This window comes from Ctenocephalides felis, unplaced genomic scaffold, assembly GCF_003426905.1.
Source record: "Ctenocephalides felis isolate EL2017-DRISC unplaced genomic scaffold, ASM342690v1 CF-g0.4_SCAFFOLD_00845, whole genome shotgun sequence".
NCBI classification, from domain to species: Eukaryota; Metazoa; Arthropoda; class Insecta; order Siphonaptera; family Pulicidae; genus Ctenocephalides; species Ctenocephalides felis.
The window spans coordinates 54,838,353-54,860,561 of NW_020536999.1; the positions used below are offsets into that span (position 1 = coordinate 54,838,353).

The following is a 22,209-nucleotide window of genomic DNA, read 5'->3' on the forward strand; positions in this document are numbered from 1 at the left end:
ATAAATATGTTTTTAGAGCATCCATATTTCATGTCTAAAAGTCCTAAGCTAAAATATCTTATAATATAGCTAAATGATAATAACAAATTATATTTTATCGTTGCCATAAACTTGCAACACTGGAACATTGTCATTTCAAGACAAGTCATATAAATATACCGATGTTTCGAAGTATGTAAATAAATAGTTTTATATAAAGAACACATTATAATATGTGAACATACTGTAAACAAAAACGGTTTCTCAAATGTATTTTGAATAAAGTTGTGGCTATACTAAGAAATTTGTAGTAAGATTATCCATGTATTACAAAGAGTTTTAAGTTGTTAAGGAAGTGAGTATTAGCTATTTCATAATTGATTCACTTTAATTATCATTATAAAAAATACTGAAAATGTGGACTATTAAATTATACCTCTCTTATTTATATAGTAGCAGACGTAGACAATATTTTTTTTAAAAAATGCTCGTTTTATTGTGAATTTTAACAAATTTTAATCAAAGTATCTTGTCCTAAACATTTTTATTGCTGAAATAGTGTTGATTTCAATGAGAAATATGAAAAGGGAATAAAGAATAAAAAATACACACAATTCCTTAGATCCACGTTAAATTAAGTTTGATTTAGATTTGTGCCTTTTCAAAAAAAAATAAAAGAAAAACTGACTAGATATCAATAAGATTTAATCGAATTATGAATATATATTTTTATGGCAGATTCCTTTTTTACTAAAGTGATATGAGACTTCAATACTAAGGTTTTTCATAATTTTGATTTTAAATAAATTATTAGGTAACTTCCTTATGTAACTTCTTCATGAGTCGGAATGTCATTGTTATCGATAAAGACTATTTTTTATTTGAGTGTATAAATGTTGCTAGTTTAATCAGAGGTGAATGCTTTTTTAGAGTATTTAGCACTTCAGTTTTTTATTATACAAAGTGGGTTTTAAAAGAGTTTTTAAATATTTTATCCAAAACTTTTATATTTTAACGTTTTATATTTTACCTATGATATCTTCAACCAGGTTTTAACATATATTATAAATTTTTGCTTGGAGTTCTAACATTCCAAAATGAATGTGGGCTTGTTATGTCCCTCCGTACAACAGAGTGCAATCTACATATAGCAGTTCTTTACTGTTATATTTACATTATTACGATATGAAATCTTTGTAAATTCAGTTTTAGATGAAATAACATTATTATTTTTCGTAAGGTTGTGGCCTAAATATTATTGCAAATATTTCATATCAAATCAGCTGTAACCAAATATGAGAAAAAATGAAATTATCAAAAAAATTATTTTGACAAATCTGAGATATATTTTATTGCTTAAGTGTTTGTGGATTTTGTTTGATGAATATTATCAATGTTGTTTAACCAAAACTAAATCAAAAATTAAAATTGTAAAAGGATTGTCTTTCAAAAGTCAAAGAAATGTTTAATATCATTGTTAAAGTACAGGGTGCTTCTCACAAGGCGTTTAAGCAATCTCAGTGTTATTTTGTTTGTTCTAGGTGTATGTATTAATTCTCATGTTGTTAAAGTCGAATCATCTGGTTATTTATTTTTCATTATGAACAGAAGGAAATATTTATTATAATTTATATTGACAAAATAGTTATATAGTAATATATTTGAAGTATATATTATTTAAATTGCTGAAATAAAGCAAAATATCATATTCATATGGAAGTAAGTGCAATGAATAAATTACTGAAGTTATTTTTATGCCCTGTACTTACATTAAGAGATGTGTGGAAAACATTGATAAAATGGTGCAAAAGTAACAGCTGTTCAGAAGCTGAATAGTCATAATATAGTTATAGAAGATTAGTTTTAATGATATATTCTAAGTATAGTACATAAGACGTTTATTGGTTCTGTGCTATCTACTGAACAAGTTGGCATGCACCGAATCAAAACAGAAAATATGTGGTGTTCACATATGTTAGTTTGAATAGCTTTACGAAAGGTAATTATAAGGTAACGAGTTAAGGAGATAGATTTTTAGCTAAGGTATTATTAATGTAGGGTTTTGAAATTGATCAAAGTTAAGATATGTATAATATATTTATATAAGGACAAGGTTATGTACTGTTCTAGATTTAGTATAGTAATGTAATAGGGTTTTACAATGAGAGAAATTTACAAATGAAATTTTTTGGCTTTTGATAAGCTTGGAATAGAAGCATAAGCTTTTGTAGTATTAGGCATTGTTAGTTCAGGTTTATTGATAGGGATTTAACATAGGTATAGATTTAAGATTAGTAGATAGCCGATAGGATAATTAAGAATGAAATGTAGATTTATTAGTTTATTTTAGTAACAGATTGATATATTTTTGATAGCTGCATAGGACTGTCATTGTTATATACTATTTAATACATTTTTGTTAAAATAATTTATTTTCTAATGAAAATTGAATGAACGACGGTCTTGTGCAGTAGTTTGTAATATTAAATTCATAACTAAACTGAGATGTTTTGCTTGTTATAGTTTGTATTTAATAGAAGTAAGTTTCCTGTTTCGATAAATTTTGTATTGTAATGAAATCTGTAGCTCGGTAGAATTTGTGTTATGGTGAAATAAAAATGTATTTGTCCATGCAAATTTATTTCAGCCTATCATTTCTCATTTACAGATACATATTTATGAAAACGATAAAAAAAAAGACGATATAAGATGGGTCGCGCTTCATGGTCATGCCAAACTCTTCAATATTAAATTTTTAATTTTATAGTATCTCTTTTATTCATGCTCAATATTGTAAAGAATAATTTAAGACTTACATCAATTTTAATCATAGATACCTGTTAAAAAAAAGAAATATATAATAAATAAATTAAAAATATTTCTTATGATATATAATATATATATATATATATATATATATATATATGTTATTCAATATAACATTTATATATTATATATATAAAAATAATAAAAATATATAATATGACAAATTAACTTATGTTTTGTAAAATGACATGCATTGTCACATATACATGACCACTACAATATATAAAAAAGAAATGCTGATCACAAATCAATTTAAAATCTTCTCAGAAATTGAAAGAAAAGTAGTTTAAAACCAAAATACTATTAAAATATTTTTTACTTCATTAAATAAAATAATCAATATCATTCTATAGATTATTTTACACCAAAAAATCAACTTTTGGGAGCTTTGAGACGTGGTGCTGGAGGAAAATGGACTGATAAGAAGATAAACGAGAAGAAAGTGCTGCTAAGAGTGGAAGAGAAAAAAATGATATTGAATATGATTGTAAGAAGGAACTAAAACTGAATATGGAAAGAGCACATTCTGCAAGATATCATAAGAAAAAAGAGTGGAATTGAAAGGAAAAGAGGTCAAAGAAGTAAGCAGAGCAAATATAATTTAAAACTTCCAGATTAATACAATACATTAACTTTATTGTTACTATTATAGAAAAAAACTGATGACATGAATACAAACTGTGTATATACATAACAAACTGTACATTTAAATAACATGCTATGTATTTTTATTATTATTTACAATATTTAAATAATCACCAATCATCTTGAGGCAACCGATATGTGAAATTGTCACTGCGGATAATATTAATTCCAGCACCATAATAAGAAATTATATATGCTGATCCATCAGCTGGACCAACAGCCTGCAAGGTAAAAACACAATCATGTTAGATGATTAATTATACTCGAGTCTTTCTTTCTATCAATACAAACCTGAGTTGCTATTAATATAATATCAACAAGTTGACCCACAAACATAAAACCTAATGTGCAAAATTTTAAAAGGCCAATTGCAGGATATCCTAGATAAAATCTGTCTATACCAAACATTCCTAAAAATACTGAGAGCAACATTGCAGTATCAAAGTAATATCCATTTCTAAAAAATAAGGAAATTATTATATATTAAATCAATATTCATTTTAAAAAAATGATAAATTGTAACTTACGTCCATTTGCATGGATAATCTTTAGTGAACGAAGCATTTTTTGTTTCCCGACAAATAATACCATCTGCCGCTATACACCACACTAGAATTTAAATTGTATAAATATGATTGAGCATTACACATATTACTTATATGGAACCTTTTCAGACTTACCCTTTGCCTTATTTTCTTTGGTACAATCTCTTGGCTGTTGCGTTTTTGGATCTATATGGTTATAGCTAGGGTCTGGACATAAGTACTGCCCTGTCCTCAAATTATTGCAATCTGTTTCAAACCCCTTGGCATAATAATCTAACATGTATAGAAATGTCATAAACGTAACCAAAAATGTAGACATTTCGTAACATTAAAAGCACAGATATCATTATCATTATAAAAATTCATATAAATTTAACTCGCTTGTTTAAAAAATAGGCATATCACTCATTACAAATATTAGTTTTATTTTTTAATACTCATTTCTTAATAACCATTTAGTTCACTTGGTTGTGATTAGGATATAATTAAAATATCAAAACATAAAAACCTGACAGTATCAGATGACATTGAGCAATTTGACACATACGATACACATTTTAACATGTTAGGTTAGAAACCATAGTGACATCTGTCAACCATAAACCACAGTGAAATCTCACATATTCATATATAATAATTAAATTATTTATTTATTTTCCACTTCTATCATTTTTAAATTGAATATATAAGTTTATTATGCATATAAAATGTATATGAATAACTCTATAAATAATTACACATATACGTTATTCTGAAATAGTTAACGGATTTGTGATTAACGATTTTTTTATAAAGATGGTAACACCAACCGGCTTTCACAAGGTAGACTTCTTCTGTCACTTTTCACTCTTTCCATTTAGTAACAAGTTAGTGGATTTAACTTTTCTTTATTTGGGATTTTGAATTCTAAAATTAAATTTTTAAAATGTTTTGTGCTTCGTGTGACCAGATTATGTTAGGTATATTTATATGACACATTTAATATTATTGACATGATTTACTTCATTTACTTATTTAATAAAACAAAATAAATAATCAGTTATTAATCAAATTCGATTTTGAATAAGTGTAATTAGTTAAAAATATATCTGTATATAGCTTTATATTCATTAGTTTCCGTATACTAGAGTGGGAACAATATTCGGTGAATTCCCCATTTATCTCGTTCTGTGTGCGCTTAAAGTGATATACTTTGATTAGTTCATTTTTATAGAAAGTTTATTTTAGTGATATATTAGTGTGATTAGTGTTAGAAACGGATTAGTGAATATTTTAATAACTGCGATATTTCAATTTTAATGACATGGATGATCAGGACTTTCGAGCTCGTCCATACCAAGTGGACCTGTTGCAAATTGCTATACAAAGAAATACGATTGTATTTTTACCTACCGGGTCTGGGAAAACGTTTATCGCATTGCAAATGCTGAAATATTTATCTAGTGAATTGGAAAAGTAAGTATTAGTCTAGTGATGCAATATTTAATTATAATACTGCACTTTTGATTTTGTTGTATATTGTTATTAGGGTTTATACAAAAACCGACATTTCATAAAACCGGTTTTCGAATTATAAATTTTACAGAAAACCGGTTTTCGAATTTTATATAAAAAATCAATTTTTGATCGAATATTCTTGTAATAACAAAAAAATACCGGCAAATTTAGTGGTATTTTAAAGCAGTTTTTGACTGAATTTATAAAATGTTCAATTTTATGAATAGTAAACATATTTATTAACTTCCCGTAGGGTAAGTTATAGTAATCGTCCAAAAATCGAATTTGAAATTTTTTACATTTTTTTACGTTTTGAAGGTTTCTGAATATTTTGGCATACCTCATAAGAAATGGATGTGTATGTGTGTGTGTATGTATGTATGGATACAATTTTTCGTCCACGTTTTCGGGCGCACGTATCAACCGATTTTAATGGTTCAAAAAGCATTCGATTCCAATTGATAGGGAGATGTGCTGATTAGTTTTTGGCAAAGGTAGGTCCAGCCGTTAAGAAGCAAAGAGTGCAAAAGATACAGATCGAGTTTTTGAGAGAACGGAGTATCCGATTTGAATGATCTAAAAAACATTCAATTTGTAATGATTGGGAGAAGAGATGATTAGTTTTTGACAAAGACAGGTCCAGCCATTTCGAAAATCCAGAGCTAAATGTGCAAAAATGTCAGTTTTTGGGAGAACTAAGCGTCCGATTTGAATGATTCAAAGAACTTTCTGCTTGTTTCAAATAATTGATTTTGAAAAAAAAAATGTTTCTATTTTTTTTTTTTTCAAGAATTTTTTTTGTATATCGAAAATAATTCAGATTTTAATTTTAATTCTGTCTAAAGTTCTAATATACTTTAAACAAATAATTTCAACTTTGCAATTCAGTTTATATAATTCTTATAAATATTAGACAATGTTACAATTATTGTAATAATCTATTTGAAAACATTTAATATTCCCCGAACATTTCGTTGCGGTACGGGAAGTTCCAGTAATTTGCCTTAAGACAGGATGCCATATACCAGTAGTTTCAATTTTAATTAGTAGAATAAAGAAAAAATAGTTGATCTGAATTAAATAACTTTGAAAATGATTATCCGTTAATCATGCATCATTTTATAACATATGAGAATGTAAATATTTTTATGACAGTAAAAGAAAAGAATTCGAATAAATAAAATAATAAATTTTTAAATAAAAAACTTTTAACTTTCTAGTGTTAAATAAACAAAAATTTGATACATATTAATACTTACTTGTTAATGTCAATTTTAATTCTAAAAACAATTAAACAAAACCCCAAGTTTATTCTATTCCGAACAATTTTAATTAAATTCAAATATTTAATTATTTTTTGGTTTAATGAAATATGATTGCTAAAATCTGAGGACGTCTATCGATTTGTTATTTAGAAGTGTCTTTTGTTTACTCCCAAATTTTCCAAAATAGAAAATATTCTCTCACTTTGGCAACCGAACTAGGCTAAATCGTTTTTAAAGGATGATATAATAATTCTGAAAATGTTAATTTTTTATTTGTGGCTTCTAAGGCTAAAATCTCTTTTTTTTTAAACTCGAGTAGAGCAGTTCACTCCTTCAGCAAGAAGTCGCATTGATATAATAATTTATATTAATATATACATTAAAGAAAAGATAACACAGAATATTTCTGAGAACTATAACAGACTGATAGGATTCCAAATTTTATCGAACCGATATGATTCCAAGTATCAAAAGGTTCCATCCATTTGTCATTTTTAACTTCCCGAAGGAGAAGTTTAGTTTTCATCAAAAAAATCCGATTCGCTAATTTTATGTTTTCTCGACGTTTCAAGCCATTCTGAATCGAATGAGACCAAATTTGGAAAAAGTATGTGTGTGTGTGTGTGTGTATGTGTGTGTGTGTGTGTGTGTGTGTGTGTGAACAGATTTTTTGCCGTAAATCAAACCGTTTTCTCAAAACGGTTCGACCGATTTACAAAATTGAAACGCCATTCGATGTATCTCGATGAGGACTAGCGTTTCTGAGTTTTGTGCGACGATCGTCCAAGCCGTTTCTTTATAAATAGCAGAAAGGTAAAAAATTTTTCGTCTACGTTTTAGCCCGCAATTCTGAATCGATTCTAAAAATTCAAAAACCATTCGAAAGATGTTGGTTGGGAATCGTGCTGATTAGTTTTTGGTGAAGATCGGCCGGGCCGTTTTCTTGTAATAAAGTTTAAAAAAAAATTCGACGATTTTTATGATTTTTTTGACGGTAGATATCATAGTCTTCTAGATCATACTAAAATATTACCGCCCTACGACAACTCGATTAGCTTTAAAAATTCGTCAAAGTTTGCAAAAATTGGTATCGTTTTTTTGGCATTTGTCAAAATTAGACCTTTCATCGACGTTTTTGCTCAAAACGCCCGAACCGATTTCATAAATTTAAAAGCCATTCGATGTATCTCAATGAGCACTATAGTTTGTCAGTTTTGTGAGACGATCTGCCGAGCCGCTTCTTTATAATTTGTAAAAGAGTGTTAAACTTTTCGTCCACATTTAAGCTCATTCTACCGAATCGATTTTAAAAAAACAAAAACTGTTTGAAAGATATTAGTTGGGCATAAAACTGATTAGTTTTAGGTGAAAATCTACCGAGCCGTTTTCTTGTAATTAACTGTTGAAAAAAAAATTTAAGCCGATTTTTATGAAACTTTCTTTGGCGATGTATATCATGGTCTTATAGAACTTACTGAAATATTACGGCCTTACGACAAGTAGTTTAATTTTAAAAATTCATCAAGTTTGAGAAAATGAGTAGTTTTGTTGACGTTTGTTAAAATTAAAATTAGATGATTTACTTGGTATAAGGATAGATTACTTGGTCTTAATGAACATACTAAACCATTAACGTCCTACGAAAACTGGTTAAATTATAAAAATTATTGATTTGTGAAAATTTGCTTTTAGAAAATACTCCGAGTTTTAACGTGTTCGTTCGTTTTCAATTATGTGTAACAAATCCTCTCGGAATACTTGTAATCACTCATAAATTAATTTGTTTATTGATTAAGTCGATTATTTACACATTTAGGGAAGTTCATGTAACTTGCCTCAAGGCTAAACACCAATACCAACTAGTTCATTTATACAGTAACAACCGATTTTCCGCCAAAAAAACGGTTTTCGAATTTCATAATTTTCGTCAAAAAGCCGGTTTTTGAAACCTAACAAACCCTAATTGTTATTATATAAATGCACTATGTCAATTGTACCAAAACAACATTACAATTACTAACACAGTAGAAAAAATTGCGAATTACTATTTTCGCGGTTGAAAAAAATTTGGATCGGATACATATGTTTATTGTTTACATTCGAATACAATAGTTTGTTTGTAAATTCACCTTACGAGAAAGACTTGACAGCAAAAATGTTACAAGAAATATTGGTGTCGTGTGCACTGTTTTATTTTGAAAACAGTTTCCGCTTGTAAGCTTTCAATAAAAATGAATTCAATTAAAATTAATATCTTTCCAACAGATTATCAGTTTTTGTTTGTTCAGACAGAATACACACTTGAAGGTCCTCAAAGCGCGACCTATTATTCTAAGGGGGCGTCCATTAATCACGTGATCGATTTTTTAAGGATTTTTTGGACCCCACCCCCCACGTTGATGATACGTGGCGATGTTCAAAAATTATCCCTCCTTCTCCACCAAACATAACGTGTATTTTTAGTTACGAGAAAAATTGTAAAATTTTCGATTTTTTTTCAACGTTTGGATTTAAAAAAAATCAGGTATAAAATAAATACATGTGATATCTTACTAAACCCTCCCTCCCCCACGTGACATTTTGTGAGTTTTTTGTCAAAACCCCACCCTTTTCCTCTAAAAACCTCACGTGATTAATGAACGGCCCCTAAACATACATTTTTATAATTTCATTTCAATTTCAATTTAATTAACTTTTCGTATGATGATGGTTGTTTAGGGCTTCAACTCTATCGCCATTTTAAAATTTCATTAAAAACGCAAAAAAATGTATTAACATTTAATTTAGAAGAAACGGATCGTTGCCATAAATCAATCAACACGATCCTCTACTGAAATGTGAAATGTTCAGAATTTTTTTGCGAAAACGTGCAATATGAAGAAACCAATCGTAGCGCAAGTCATTTGGGCTTTTAAATTTTTGAAATCGGTTCAGTCGATTTTGAGAGAACGTCGGCAAAAACCATTTGGCTCATACATATACCTTTTCCAATTTTGTTCCCAAACGATTCAAAATCACTATTTCGAGTAAACTAATAAACGTCATACAGTCCAGTCATTATAGTAATTTCAATTCGAAATTCGAGATACCCAGCTGTAAGTCTATAAATACTTGTATATTGACACCTCACCATATAATGTAGGTTTTGAGACAACTTTAGGGTGTCAATATACAAGTATTGACGGACTTAGAGCTGGGTATCTCGAATTCCAAGATTCTTACCTAATTTAAGCTTAAATGACTGCAGTCCATGGACTATCAAAATATTTTTAAAAAATACTTTATTATATAAAATAATTTATATAATTCTATAGATATAATGACTGGACTAATAAGTTGTTGTATTGGGGTATCTCTTAGACTCAAATTTTATGTAAACTTTGAATTTTTTTTAAATTTTAAGTAATGCATTAGCATTATTAGAGGAATATCCTCAAAACCCTGCCGAGAGATCTGTTTAATTATGCTAAAATTGATAACAATATATTTATTTAATTTATATTAGTTTTTTCTCGAAACAAATCTCCAATTCTTACAAATTAAATTTTGTCAATCTGTTCATATATTTATAAAATAATAATGTAATTGCTTTAAAAATGCTACTTTTTTGCATTAATTGTTTGAAATAATATAATCTGTTGACTTTAATATTATCATTATCAATGTAATATCGTCACAAGAAATAATATTGTTGAGATATTTTTATAATTCATATGTTATTAATAATTTTATATTTTATTTTATTTAATTTTTTATTGTTTGATATCAATTTTATATGTTTAGGTAAGAAATTTACTAGATTACATTTATTTATACATTTTAGCTATGCTTTCAAATTTCATTTTTGCTTGAATTCAATAAATAATGTATTATTTTATATTTCTATACATATATTATTTTTATACTATATCATTTAAATAAATAATGATATATCATATAAATAATAATTGTTTATTTACAGGAGTCTTGACAGTGGAGGTAAGAGAAGTATATTTTTAGTAAATACAGTGCCTCTCGTTGAGCAGCAAGCAAAATTTATTAAAAGCCAGACGTTTATAAAGAATGTTGGGGAATATACTGGTGCAAAAAATGTGGATAATTGGACTAGAGAAAAATGGCTCAATGAGTTTAACCAGCATAAGGTAATAATTTTATGATACTTGGCATATAGAGGAAATATGGATATAATGGTTTTAATGTATGAGCTAGGCAGATATCGAGTGTCATTGCCACGAAAAAGTTTATTTTGAAGGTGATTTTCTTTCACTTTTGAATCATACATACTTATCCAATCATACTATTTTGTAAGAACTACAGTGTAGTCATTTGAGGCTAAGAAAGAAGAAAATTGAAGCCTATTATTAGATTTTAACTTTTACTCTGACTACTCCTAGAAGCAGACCAAAGAATCAACCGATAAAAAGAATAGACTTGCATTTATTGCAAAGACTTTTTTTCCTATTCCAAGCCCGGAAAGGTTAGATTACAATGTTTCTTTTGGGCATATGCATAAAGTGCTGATATCCCAAAGAATATGTTTGTGAACTATGTAAAAATTAGTATCTCAACATGTCTTTACTCTATATCATTTTGTCTGTACTATATAGACAAAATGGTATTTGTAATTACTTGCAGTTTTCCTTAATAAATATATTATTATAGTTCCTACTTAATTAAAATACTATGTTACTGATAGTCAATGAACCAAAGATCAGCAAAAACGATTTAGAGTGGTTATATCATTAAAAAAATAAATATCATTAAAAAACAAAACACTATGCCATTCAGTCTGTAATTCCCCTACTAATTCATATAATATATATGGTAATATATTTATTAAAAATAAATTCTTAACAAAAGTATAACCCTAGTATTAAAATTCTGATGGTTTTACAAAAATCAACATGTCGACAACATATTGTTTTTATTATTCTCTCTCAAGTCAACTCCTGTTGCTACATATATTAAATATTTTAGCAAATATATATATTTGTATATATATATATATATATATATATATATATAATATAAAATTGCACATATTGATAAATATACGATTTGTTCACATTTTTGAAAGTCTTTAACATAATTTTCTTACAGGTACTCGTGATGACAACTCAAATATTAGTTGATGTACTCAATCATGGTTATTTGTCATTAAGTAATATAAATTTAATTATAATGGATGAATGTCATCATACAATAAAAGAACATCCAATGCGTCAGCTCATGTTGTTTTATAAGAATCGTAGAGATGAAAACATAAGTTTACGAATTTTGGGTAAGAATTTTTTATCTTAAATCAAATTTTCTACTATAAATTGAATTATTATAAGAAACAAAATGAAGTATGGTGATTCAAAATATATTTTTGTTTTCATTCTAGGGTTGACAGCATCTTTAATAAATTCAAATTGTAAACCTCATAACGTGGAAATAGAAATAAATACTTTAGAAACCTCAATGGGATCCACTATAGCAACTATTGATAATATGGAAAGTGTATTGGGGTAAAATGAATTAATTTTAATAATTTCAATTTTAGTAATAACAAACACTAATTTCAATCAAATTTTAGATTTTCAGCAAATCCAAGAGAACGAATAGTATTTTATGATAATCAAAAAACACCACAAATAATAACAGATTTGATAAGTGAATTGAGTGTTACTACAGACAAATTTGCCATATTACAACATGGGAAAGTTATTCCAGAGCATGAATCTATGGTGTACATGAGAGGAGGATGTAAAGATGCTCGAAAAACAGTATGCAATATGATTAGAGATTTTATTGAAGATATGATAACCCTGGGGCCATTTGGTGCCCATGAATCTGTTAAAATTCGTCATTTAGAAGTAGAACAAATGAAGAGGGTAGCATCAAACAGACAAGATGCTATGTTATATTCTCAATTAATTACTGTGTTTATGTATGTAAAAAAAAAATTAAGAGCGTATATGGAGTCACAAGGTGCTGTAGAACAGATTTATCAAAATTCTACTCCCAAAGTATTGAAATTAATTGAGGTTATTAAAGAGTATTCTCCTAAACAAAATAATAAGAAGCTTCCCCTAAAGGCAATAATTTTTGTACAAAGGAGATTTACGGCAAATATGCTTTATCAAATTTTCAAAGCATTATCTAGAGAGTGCAACGATTTTAATTTTATTCAACCAGAATTTGTAATTGGTATGTCCAACAGAGGAATGATTCAGGGAATAGAGAGTGCTTTGGATCGTAAATGGTGCAAAAAAGCACTAATCAAATTCAGATATGGTGAGTTATATCTATTTATATTCAAAAACTAATTCAACTGTTCAAATAGTTGTTTTAAAATAATGTAATTCTTACAGGAGATGCAAATTTGCTAATTGCATCAAATGTATTGGAAGAAGGTATAGATGTGCCAGAGTGTTCACTTGTTGTGAGATTTGATTCCATTCAGAATTATTGTTCATATACACAATCTAAAGGCCGAGCAAGAAGCAAGGATAGTGAATTTATAACATTAGTTTGCGCTGATGACAAAGACAAATTTATGACAAAATATTATCAATTTAAAGAAGTTGAGAAAAATTTATTGCATGTGAGTATCTTGTAATGTAATAATAGAAAGTAGAACACTTATAAAAATATTTGGAAATAATATGATCTGTTGACTTTATTGTTATCATGATCAATGTAATATTGTAACAAGAAATAATGTAGTTGAGATTTATGTTTATCCATAAATAAAAAGAATATTTGAGCTTTACAATTATCAAAGCTCATTATCAATACAGGAGGACCCAGACTTTTACGTCAAGCCAACATAGGGTGACAGTATGGACCTTACTCACAATTACAGTTCCAAAGTTTGAATAAACAAAATTCGCAAAAATTAACCACAACTAGCTGTAAGTGGAATTCTGACTTAAGGCAATTAAGGCATTGTGCCTTAAGGCAAATTGCTGTAACTTTCCGCACCAAAAATTATTATTTTTTTTAAAAACAATTAACATTTTTGAAAAATTTTTACTTCGAAAAAAATAAGATTTTTGAGAAACTATAAATTGGACAAATAATTACTTTTTTTTGAAAAAAATAAATTAATTTTTTTTTTGAAAAAAAAGGGTTTTCTTAATTTTGACATATTTTGGAAGATCTGAACTTTTTTTCAAAGCAATCGTACTGCTTTAACCGCATAGACAAAATATAAAGCGCGTAAGCGCCGCGCCGCTGTCTAACGGATAAACATAGGAATGTAAACAAAATTTATACTTACTGTTGAAATTTCTATAAAATATCTGATAATTTAATGTTCATATGTCTAATGATCATTTTTGACCGCCAAATGGCATTTTTTTTTTACTTTTTTTGTTAGATCTCCGAAACCGCTATACCTGCCCTTATGAAAATTTGATCAATTCTTCATCTTGTAAATACAAGTAAAATATTTTTTGAATTATTAAAATCGGACGCTCCGTTCGCTTAAAAACTGAGATACCGTTTTTGGCACTTTTTGCCCCATATCTTCGGAACGGCTAGACCTGCCTCCACCAAAAACTAAGCAGCACGTCTCCTTATCAATACGAATCGAATGTTTTTTGAATTATTCAAATTGCTTCATCCGTGTTCCCGAAATCGTCGACGAAAATTTGTATCCGCAGATACATACATACACGCACACACACACATACACACACATACATCCATTTTTTCTAAGGTATGCCAAAATATTCAGAAACCTCTAAAACGTAAAGATATATAAAAATTTTCATTTTCGATTTTTTTGCGATTACTATAACTTACCCTACGGGAAGTTAATAACCAAATAATGGTCATAATTGCATCAAAGCTCTAGAGTCTAGGTTAAACTGAAGCTCATAATTTCCAAAATATGTGAGATATTTTTTTCTAATTTTTTTCAAGACAGTTTAGGCCAATATTATCACCCCGTTTCGGCTTGACGTCAAGTTATAGGATACACTGTAAATATATATACTGTGATACGGTACAACTGGTACTTTGACATACGAGTTTTCGATCCATATGCACGCTCGTATCTCGAAATTTTTTCTATACAAATACATTGCAATGCCATTAATTTGTTCCAGCGCTATTCTTTAACTTTCCGAAGGAGAAGTTTATGTTTTGGTCAAAAATTTCGGAAAAAAGTGTTAAACTTTTCGTCTACATTTAAGTTTATACTGCCGAATCGATTTTAAAAAATCAATAACTGTTTGAAAGATATTAGTTGGGAATGATGCTGATTAGTTTTAGGTGAAAATCTACCGAGCCGTTTTCTTGTAATTAACTGTTGAAAAAAAAATTTAGACCGATTTTCATGGAATTTTTTTGGCGATATATATCATGATCTTATAGGACTTACTGAAATATTACGGCTATACGACAAGTAGTTTAATTTTAAAAAATCATCAAAATTTGAGAAAATGAGTAGTTTCTTGAAATTTGTTAAAATTAAAATTAGACGATTTATTTGGTATAACGATAGAGTACTTGGTCTCAATGAACATACCAAACCATTAATGTCCTACGAAAACTGGTTCAGTTATAAAAATTATTGATTTTTGAAAATACTCAGAGTTAACGTGTTGGTTTGTTTTCAATTGTGTAATAAATCCACTCAGAATACTTTTAATTACTCATAAATTAATTTTTCTATAGTAAGAATCTCTTGTAATAATTTACAATTGATTTGTGATTACATGATTCATTATTAATTTACCTATAATTTACAGTTGCTAGTTGGCAAAACCAATGAAAGAATTGCGCCTTCTCTAGATGATTTTGAGGATCCAATTATTCCTCCTTATGAAACAGATCAGGCACAAGCAACACTTTTATCTGCAATTTCTCTAGTCAATCGTTACTGTTCTGCACTTCCTCAGGATATGTTTACTCATCTTACAGTCAATTACTTTCGAGAACATAAGGTTATAGGTAATTTTACTAGATATCGTGTGATGTTACAGTTTCCGATTATGTGCAAGCTACGTGAAGGAATTATGGTAAGTAACAAATTTTATTCTTTTTAATTATTTATATATTATTCATATTTCAATAGATTTCTTACTGTTTGGTTGCACAGATAAAATTGTGTGTTTATTCAAACTTAATGCCATGTGCCTTTGCGGTTATTGATTATAATTAATTTTTAACTATGGCAATATTGTAATAAATATTCATTAAATGAATTTTATTATAAGTAACCCTTCTGGCAAATCTATGAAATAAGAAAAAATACAAAAATATACGAAAATTTAATTTCTCACATTATAGAATTTATTGAGTACTGTTTATTTTTACATGTTGAAAAAAAAATAACATAAGCGAATGCAATAACATTAACATTAACAAAGCTAGCTTTAAAAATTAATAGAACACATATTTCATAAAAATTTAAATGACTCCAGAGTGATTGGATGACTTCTATAAAAAATGCCAAGCGACATGCAGCCTTATGTGCGGTTAAACTTCTCCACGAAACTGGAGAATTAGATGACCATTTGATGCCCATAACTAATCGCAAACTCAATGAAATGAAGGAGTTGCATGGTTACTTTGACCATTGGTTAAGAAGTGAACCAACCCACGATGCACAAGGAAATTTTCTCAGTAAACCTGGAACAAGAGGACGATTCAGACTTCATAACAGAATCATACCACTAGATTTGAAACGTTGTGGGCCTGTTGCTGACAATGATGTGTATTTACATGTTCTTGAAATATCTGCAGACTACAGCAAACCATCAGAGTTAGATAACAGAGCTTTGAAGTTTTATAATATGCTCAATTCCAAACAAACTTATGCTTTTCTATCTTCTAAACCATTTCCTTATTTGTGTGATTTTCCACTCTTCCTGAGCGTTGGAAGATTGCATGTTAAGCTCCGTATGAATCATGGCTTCTTGAGTTTAACAAATAATGACATAAAAAGGATAAGATTGTTTAATGTGATGCTCTTTAAAGATGTCTTACAAGTATTAAAAAGTTTTTTGATTTGTGATACTTTAGATGAAGAAGTGTCATTATTGGTTTGTCCAGTTGATACAAATTGGAATATAGATTGGCAAATTATAGACAGTTTTCCTGAATTAATAATACCGGATGCTCCTACACACCAACAAAGAAAGGAAATGGTTATAGATCCTGAAAATTACAGAGATGCCATTGTTGTACCTTGGTACAGAAATATTACTTCTAAAACTGTAAGTATTATTACAAACTTATAAGTAATATAAACTTACAAAATTGCATAATATCCATTTCTTTTCAGATATACATTGTTACTAGAGTGTGTGAAGAAATGTCTCCCCTCTCGAATTTTCCAACTGAATCTTATGATACATACAATTCATATTTTCGAGACAAATATCACTTAGAAGCCTGTCATATGAAGCAACCTCTCTTAGAAGTTAAACCATTTTCTTTTAATAAATTGAACTGTCTCAAACCAAGGTAAAGCAATTCATTTTATTACATATTGTAGTTTTATTATAGATGATAAACTGAAATAATCTATTTGCACATAGTTAGAAGCTCCTAACATTTCAATTGTAACATAATCTTAAACTTCTCACTATCTAAGTAAAACAGATTTAATAGTAATTTAGTTAATGTACATAATTTTATATACATGGATTTATATTTCTATTGAAGCCTACTACTCAAATGTTTTTTTTTTCAAGTATTTTCTTATTTTTTTATAAAAATATGTAATTATAAAATTTTCTGTTTGAATCTATTTCTCTTATATGCACATTCATGAAGCTTATAACATAATCATATATCTCCAGAACATACAAAATATTAGTTTATTAGGTTTAACAACGTTTTTTGAATAATTTTTCAGGGCTAGTAAAAGCAAGAAATATTTCAATATTGACTTGGATAGTTCTGCATTCGATGAGCACCTTGTGCCTGAATTCTGTGTGATAATAAAATATCCTGCAATTTTGTACCTAAAATCGGCTTTATTACCCAGTATTTTTCATCGTTTTTTATCTATGATGAGAGCCCGGGAGTTAATTAATATTATTAATACAGAATTAAATCTCTCTGAACCATGTAAGTTTTTATGGTATTTGTCACCTAATTATATATTATAATTAGTTTAGTATAACTTTTTGATATTATTTCGAATGAAAATTCAAAAAATTTATTTCACTTAATTATGTAACATTTTAATACATTAATATTAATAATGCTCGTTTTCTTATGCTCATGTATCTAGTGTTTACAACATCTGTTCATTTACACTTTGTGTTTCTGAACATTTTGTGGTTATTGTTGATCGGATATGTGACAATTCCTCTATTTAGAACTTTTAATATTAGATATGCCTACTATAGATTTATACAATTGGAACAACATATTTACTATAAAAATGTTTTTACGGAAATGTTTAAATTAGATTTTGACAAAGATCAGCTACCCGCCGTTTCTTTGTAATTGATTTTTAAAATAAAAACCCGACGATTTTAATGAAAATTAGTATGGCGATAGAGTACCAGCTCTTAATAGTTCTGCAAAAGTATTTATTTATAAAAATAAACTAGTGGTGTATGGCATCGTGCCTTAAGGCAAATTGCTGCAACTTCCCGCACCAAAAAATATATATTTTTAAAATGATTCAAAAAAATTTTAATTTATAAAAACATATTTTTGAAAAATTTTAATTTTTTGAAAATAATTGATTTTTTTTTGGAAAAAGAGACTTTTCAAAAAAAAAAAGTTTTTTTTTTTATTTTGAAGTATTTTAGAAATTTTGAATTTTTTTCAAAGCAATCACACTGCTTTAGCTGCATAGAGACGATATATCGAAGCGCGTAAGCGCCGCGTCGATAATTCAGCTAACTTATCAAAATAATTTTTTCAAAATATTTTCAGCATTAAAGTTTTCTTATTTCTTTTACGTATGATGTGTGATTCTGAACGATATTATACTTTCCAGATTTTAAAACCTCTCCAATTGGATGTCGGATAGAACTAATGCATGATCCGGAAGAGCCAGATTCTTCAAGTAAATGTAACAACCAAGCAGTTAATTTGGACCAAGCCAGTGATAGTAGTTCTAATTATAGTCATGATTCAGACATTATGGATTTTTTACCGAAATTAGATAGTAAAGATCTTACTAACTATGATTTTGAAATTCAAAAATTAAACAAAGAATATGATTGGGATGTTTCTATTGAACCGGTAGATTTTCATCGCAATGCTGATGATACATTGAAAGTTGACATGGATTACTATTACAAATTTGTAAAAAATAAAATTGATGATAATATTGAAACTGAGAATAATGTTCCTTTAGGAATTGATCATCAACAATTGGCTATTTGTTATGAAGATACTGTAATTCCTTTAGCAATGTTAAATGAGCACTCACAAATTGTGGAATTGAAGGATATGTTAGCTGTTCTAACAGCTAAAACAGCGAATGATTTATTTGATTTGGAACGTCTAGAAACTTTGGGTGATAGCTTTTTAAAATTTGCCGTAACCCTATATCTTGCTGACAAATTTCGAGATTTGAACGAAGGTCATCTGACAAGTTTTAAAGGACAGATTATAGGGAACAAAAATTTAATGTATTGCGGTTTGAATAAGCATTTGGCTGGTTATATGAATATCTATGAATTTGCTCCTTGTGCTGATTGGATACCACCTGGGTTTACCCTCTCCAAAGATCTTAAAACAAATTTGATTAATAGAGATGTATCAGCAGAAATGTTATACGGACAACAAATACCAAAGGAAGAAGTGCTATCTGGGGTATTATCTCCTCAAACTTTGAAAGCAATGCTCACCGCACTGAACGAAATATGCGAGGACTCTACTGAATCAAATACTAATACGTTGCAAAATTTAGTTGGAATGTTAAATGTTTCTGATAAGACCATAGCCGATTGTATTGAAGCTTTAATAGGTCAATATCTTTTGTCTCACGGTGTTAATACATGTTTATCATTATTGGCGTTTTTGAAAATTTTGCCTTACTCGGATGAATTAGTCCATCTCATGGAAAGCGAAGCGATTCCTGCTAAATTAAGCAATGAAATTACGGAAAGTGATATAGATTATTTCATACCGGGTTACGCAACTTTGGAAAAATCTTTAGGTTATCAGTTTAAAGATCGGTCTTATTTACTTCAGGCTCTGACCCACGCATCTTATTCTATGAACCGGCTCACTGACTGTTACCAGCGTTTAGAGTTTGTCGGAGATTCTATATTAGATTTCTTGATAACAGGTCATATATATGAGCATTGCGGTCTATTATCGCCTGGTGAGCTTACTGATTTACGCTCAGCCCTAGTCAATAATAACACATTTGCAAGTCTTACAGTCCGATATGGATTTCACGAGCACATATTATCGTTAAGCCCCAGTCTGGCCGATTCAATTAATAAGTTTGTTTCATTTCAAGAACAGAGAGGACACAAAGTAGATTTGGAACTACTTCATCTTTTGGAAGAGGGAGAATGCTCCGTAGTGGAGAGTGTCGACGTTCCAAAAGTTCTAGGGGATATTTTCGAGTCTCTTGCCTGTGCCGTTTTCTTTGACAGCGGTAAAAATTTGAATGTTGTTTGGAACGTATTCTCTAAATTGATGAATAATGAAATCAAAATGTTTTCGAAAAATGTACCGAAACAAATTGTTAGGCAATTATATGAGACAAATTGTAAGCCAAAGTTTGGGGACACTCTATTACCCGATAAATCTAAATGTGTAGCAATTTCTTTGACATTTAGTCACGAAGGAAAACTGCACACCGTTTATGGCGTCGGAGTAAATAAACAGAACGCGAAAAAAGCTGCTTCTAAAATGGCTCTTCAAATGATGGGTCGTCATTAAGTACTATAAGTACCAAAATGGCGTAAAGTATAAATATTTATTAAAATTGATAAATAAATATTTATACAATAAACTTGTTGACTTATAAATATTGAATTTATTAGATATTAGATACATTAATATTTACCTATAAATATAGAGAACTGAATTTATTTTAGATACATTTTTATACGTATACAGTTCTAATCCAATTATGATAAAGTATAAAATGCATGACGTTTAATATATATATTTGTTATCAATAGTTCCTGAAGAAGAGGATGATTCTTATCCTGGACACGTAAAAAGAATTAAAAGTTCACAAAATCAAACTCATAAATAATCGCTATTCACAAAAATCCATATATATATATATGTATATATATATATATATATATATATATATATTCAATAGATAAGTCCTGGATTTTTTCAATATATTGATTGTTTCTTTTCCGAACAGTAAATCCAATAATAAAAAACAATTTGTTTTTTGAAGATGTTTAATACGACGTTTCGGAACTAGGTACATAATCCATTCCTTTATAACAAAATTTTTTTCTAATTAATCTGTATTGACCATTGTTAATTAATGTTAATCAGTATTTTAAAAAACATTGTATTTGACAGAATAAACCTGATGATGGAACGTACCTAGTTCCGAAACGTCGTATTAAACATCTTCAAAAAACAAATTGTTTTTTATTATTGGATTTACTGTTCGGAAAAGAAACAATCAATATATATATATATATATATATATATATATATATATATATGTATGTATAGCTTCGAACAAAGAATCCAAAAAGTAATAAAAAACAAAAAAGTTTTTTAAAAAAACATTTCTTTATTCATTTACTGTCGACGTTTCGGAACTAGGTACGTTCCATCTTCAATAATTTCAACAATCAACATTTGTCAACAAACATGATCTTGATAAGAGTTAAGCAAACATATATGATGGAGTTTTTATATATAAAATGAATAAAATTGTTGAAAAAATAATATACAGAAATATGACAATATAATCAAAATGAAAATGATAAAATTAAATGAGTGGATTATATAACAAAATATTCAAAATGTTAAAAAATTAGTTTTAGAAAGTTTTAAGAAAAGGTTACTGAAAAAACAGAATTAATTACCTGTAGATGGAACGTACCTAGTATCGAAACGTCGACAGTAAATAAATAAAGAAATGGTTTTTAAAAAACTTTTCTGCTTTTTTGTTTTTTATTACCTTTTGGATCCTTTGTTCGAAGTTCTACCAGATATTTACAAATTCAAGACTCTACCATCTAATATATTTATATATACATATATATATATAATATATATATATATATAATGAATTTGAATAATGTTATATGTGTATATATATATATATATATTATATATATATATATATATATATATATATATATACATACATATTATAACATTATTCAAATATTTAAAAAATAATAATGGGCTTGAAAAGAGCTTAAATTTTAAATGTTTAACTTCAAGTTAAATATTCTTTATTTGAGAAAATTAACCAGTGTTCTTAAATTGAGACTAGTCTTGATGAAATTATTTATAATTATTTTCACAAGAAGCCAATG

General features: G+C 28.2%; 2 protein-coding genes across 2 annotated transcripts; one reads left to right on the forward strand and one right to left on the reverse strand.

Moving 5' to 3' along the window:
* Positions 1-3,517: 3,517 nt before the first annotated feature.
* Positions 3,518-4,507, reverse strand: LOC113364218 (TM2 domain-containing protein CG10795). Its single transcript, XM_026606710.1, has 4 exons — positions 4,131-4,507; positions 3,978-4,059; positions 3,742-3,907; positions 3,518-3,671 (listed from the first exon to the last, which is right to left on the reverse strand). Exons 1-4 carry the CDS (start codon positions 4,312-4,314, stop codon positions 3,561-3,563), a joined length of 543 nt encoding a protein of 180 aa, XP_026462495.1. The 5' UTR covers positions 4,315-4,507; the 3' UTR covers positions 3,518-3,560.
* Positions 4,508-4,941: 434 nt separating this feature from the next.
* Positions 4,942-20,623, forward strand: LOC113385891 (endoribonuclease Dicer). Its single transcript, XM_026623718.1, has 11 exons — positions 4,942-5,450; positions 10,719-10,899; positions 11,858-12,038; positions 12,144-12,267; positions 12,336-13,036; positions 13,114-13,346; positions 15,502-15,771; positions 16,177-16,971; positions 17,040-17,221; positions 17,616-17,830; positions 18,717-20,623. Exons 1-11 carry the CDS (start codon positions 5,299-5,301, stop codon positions 20,621-20,623), a joined length of 4,941 nt encoding a protein of 1,646 aa, XP_026479503.1. The 5' UTR covers positions 4,942-5,298.
* The last annotated feature ends 1,586 nt before the right edge of the window (positions 20,624-22,209 follow it).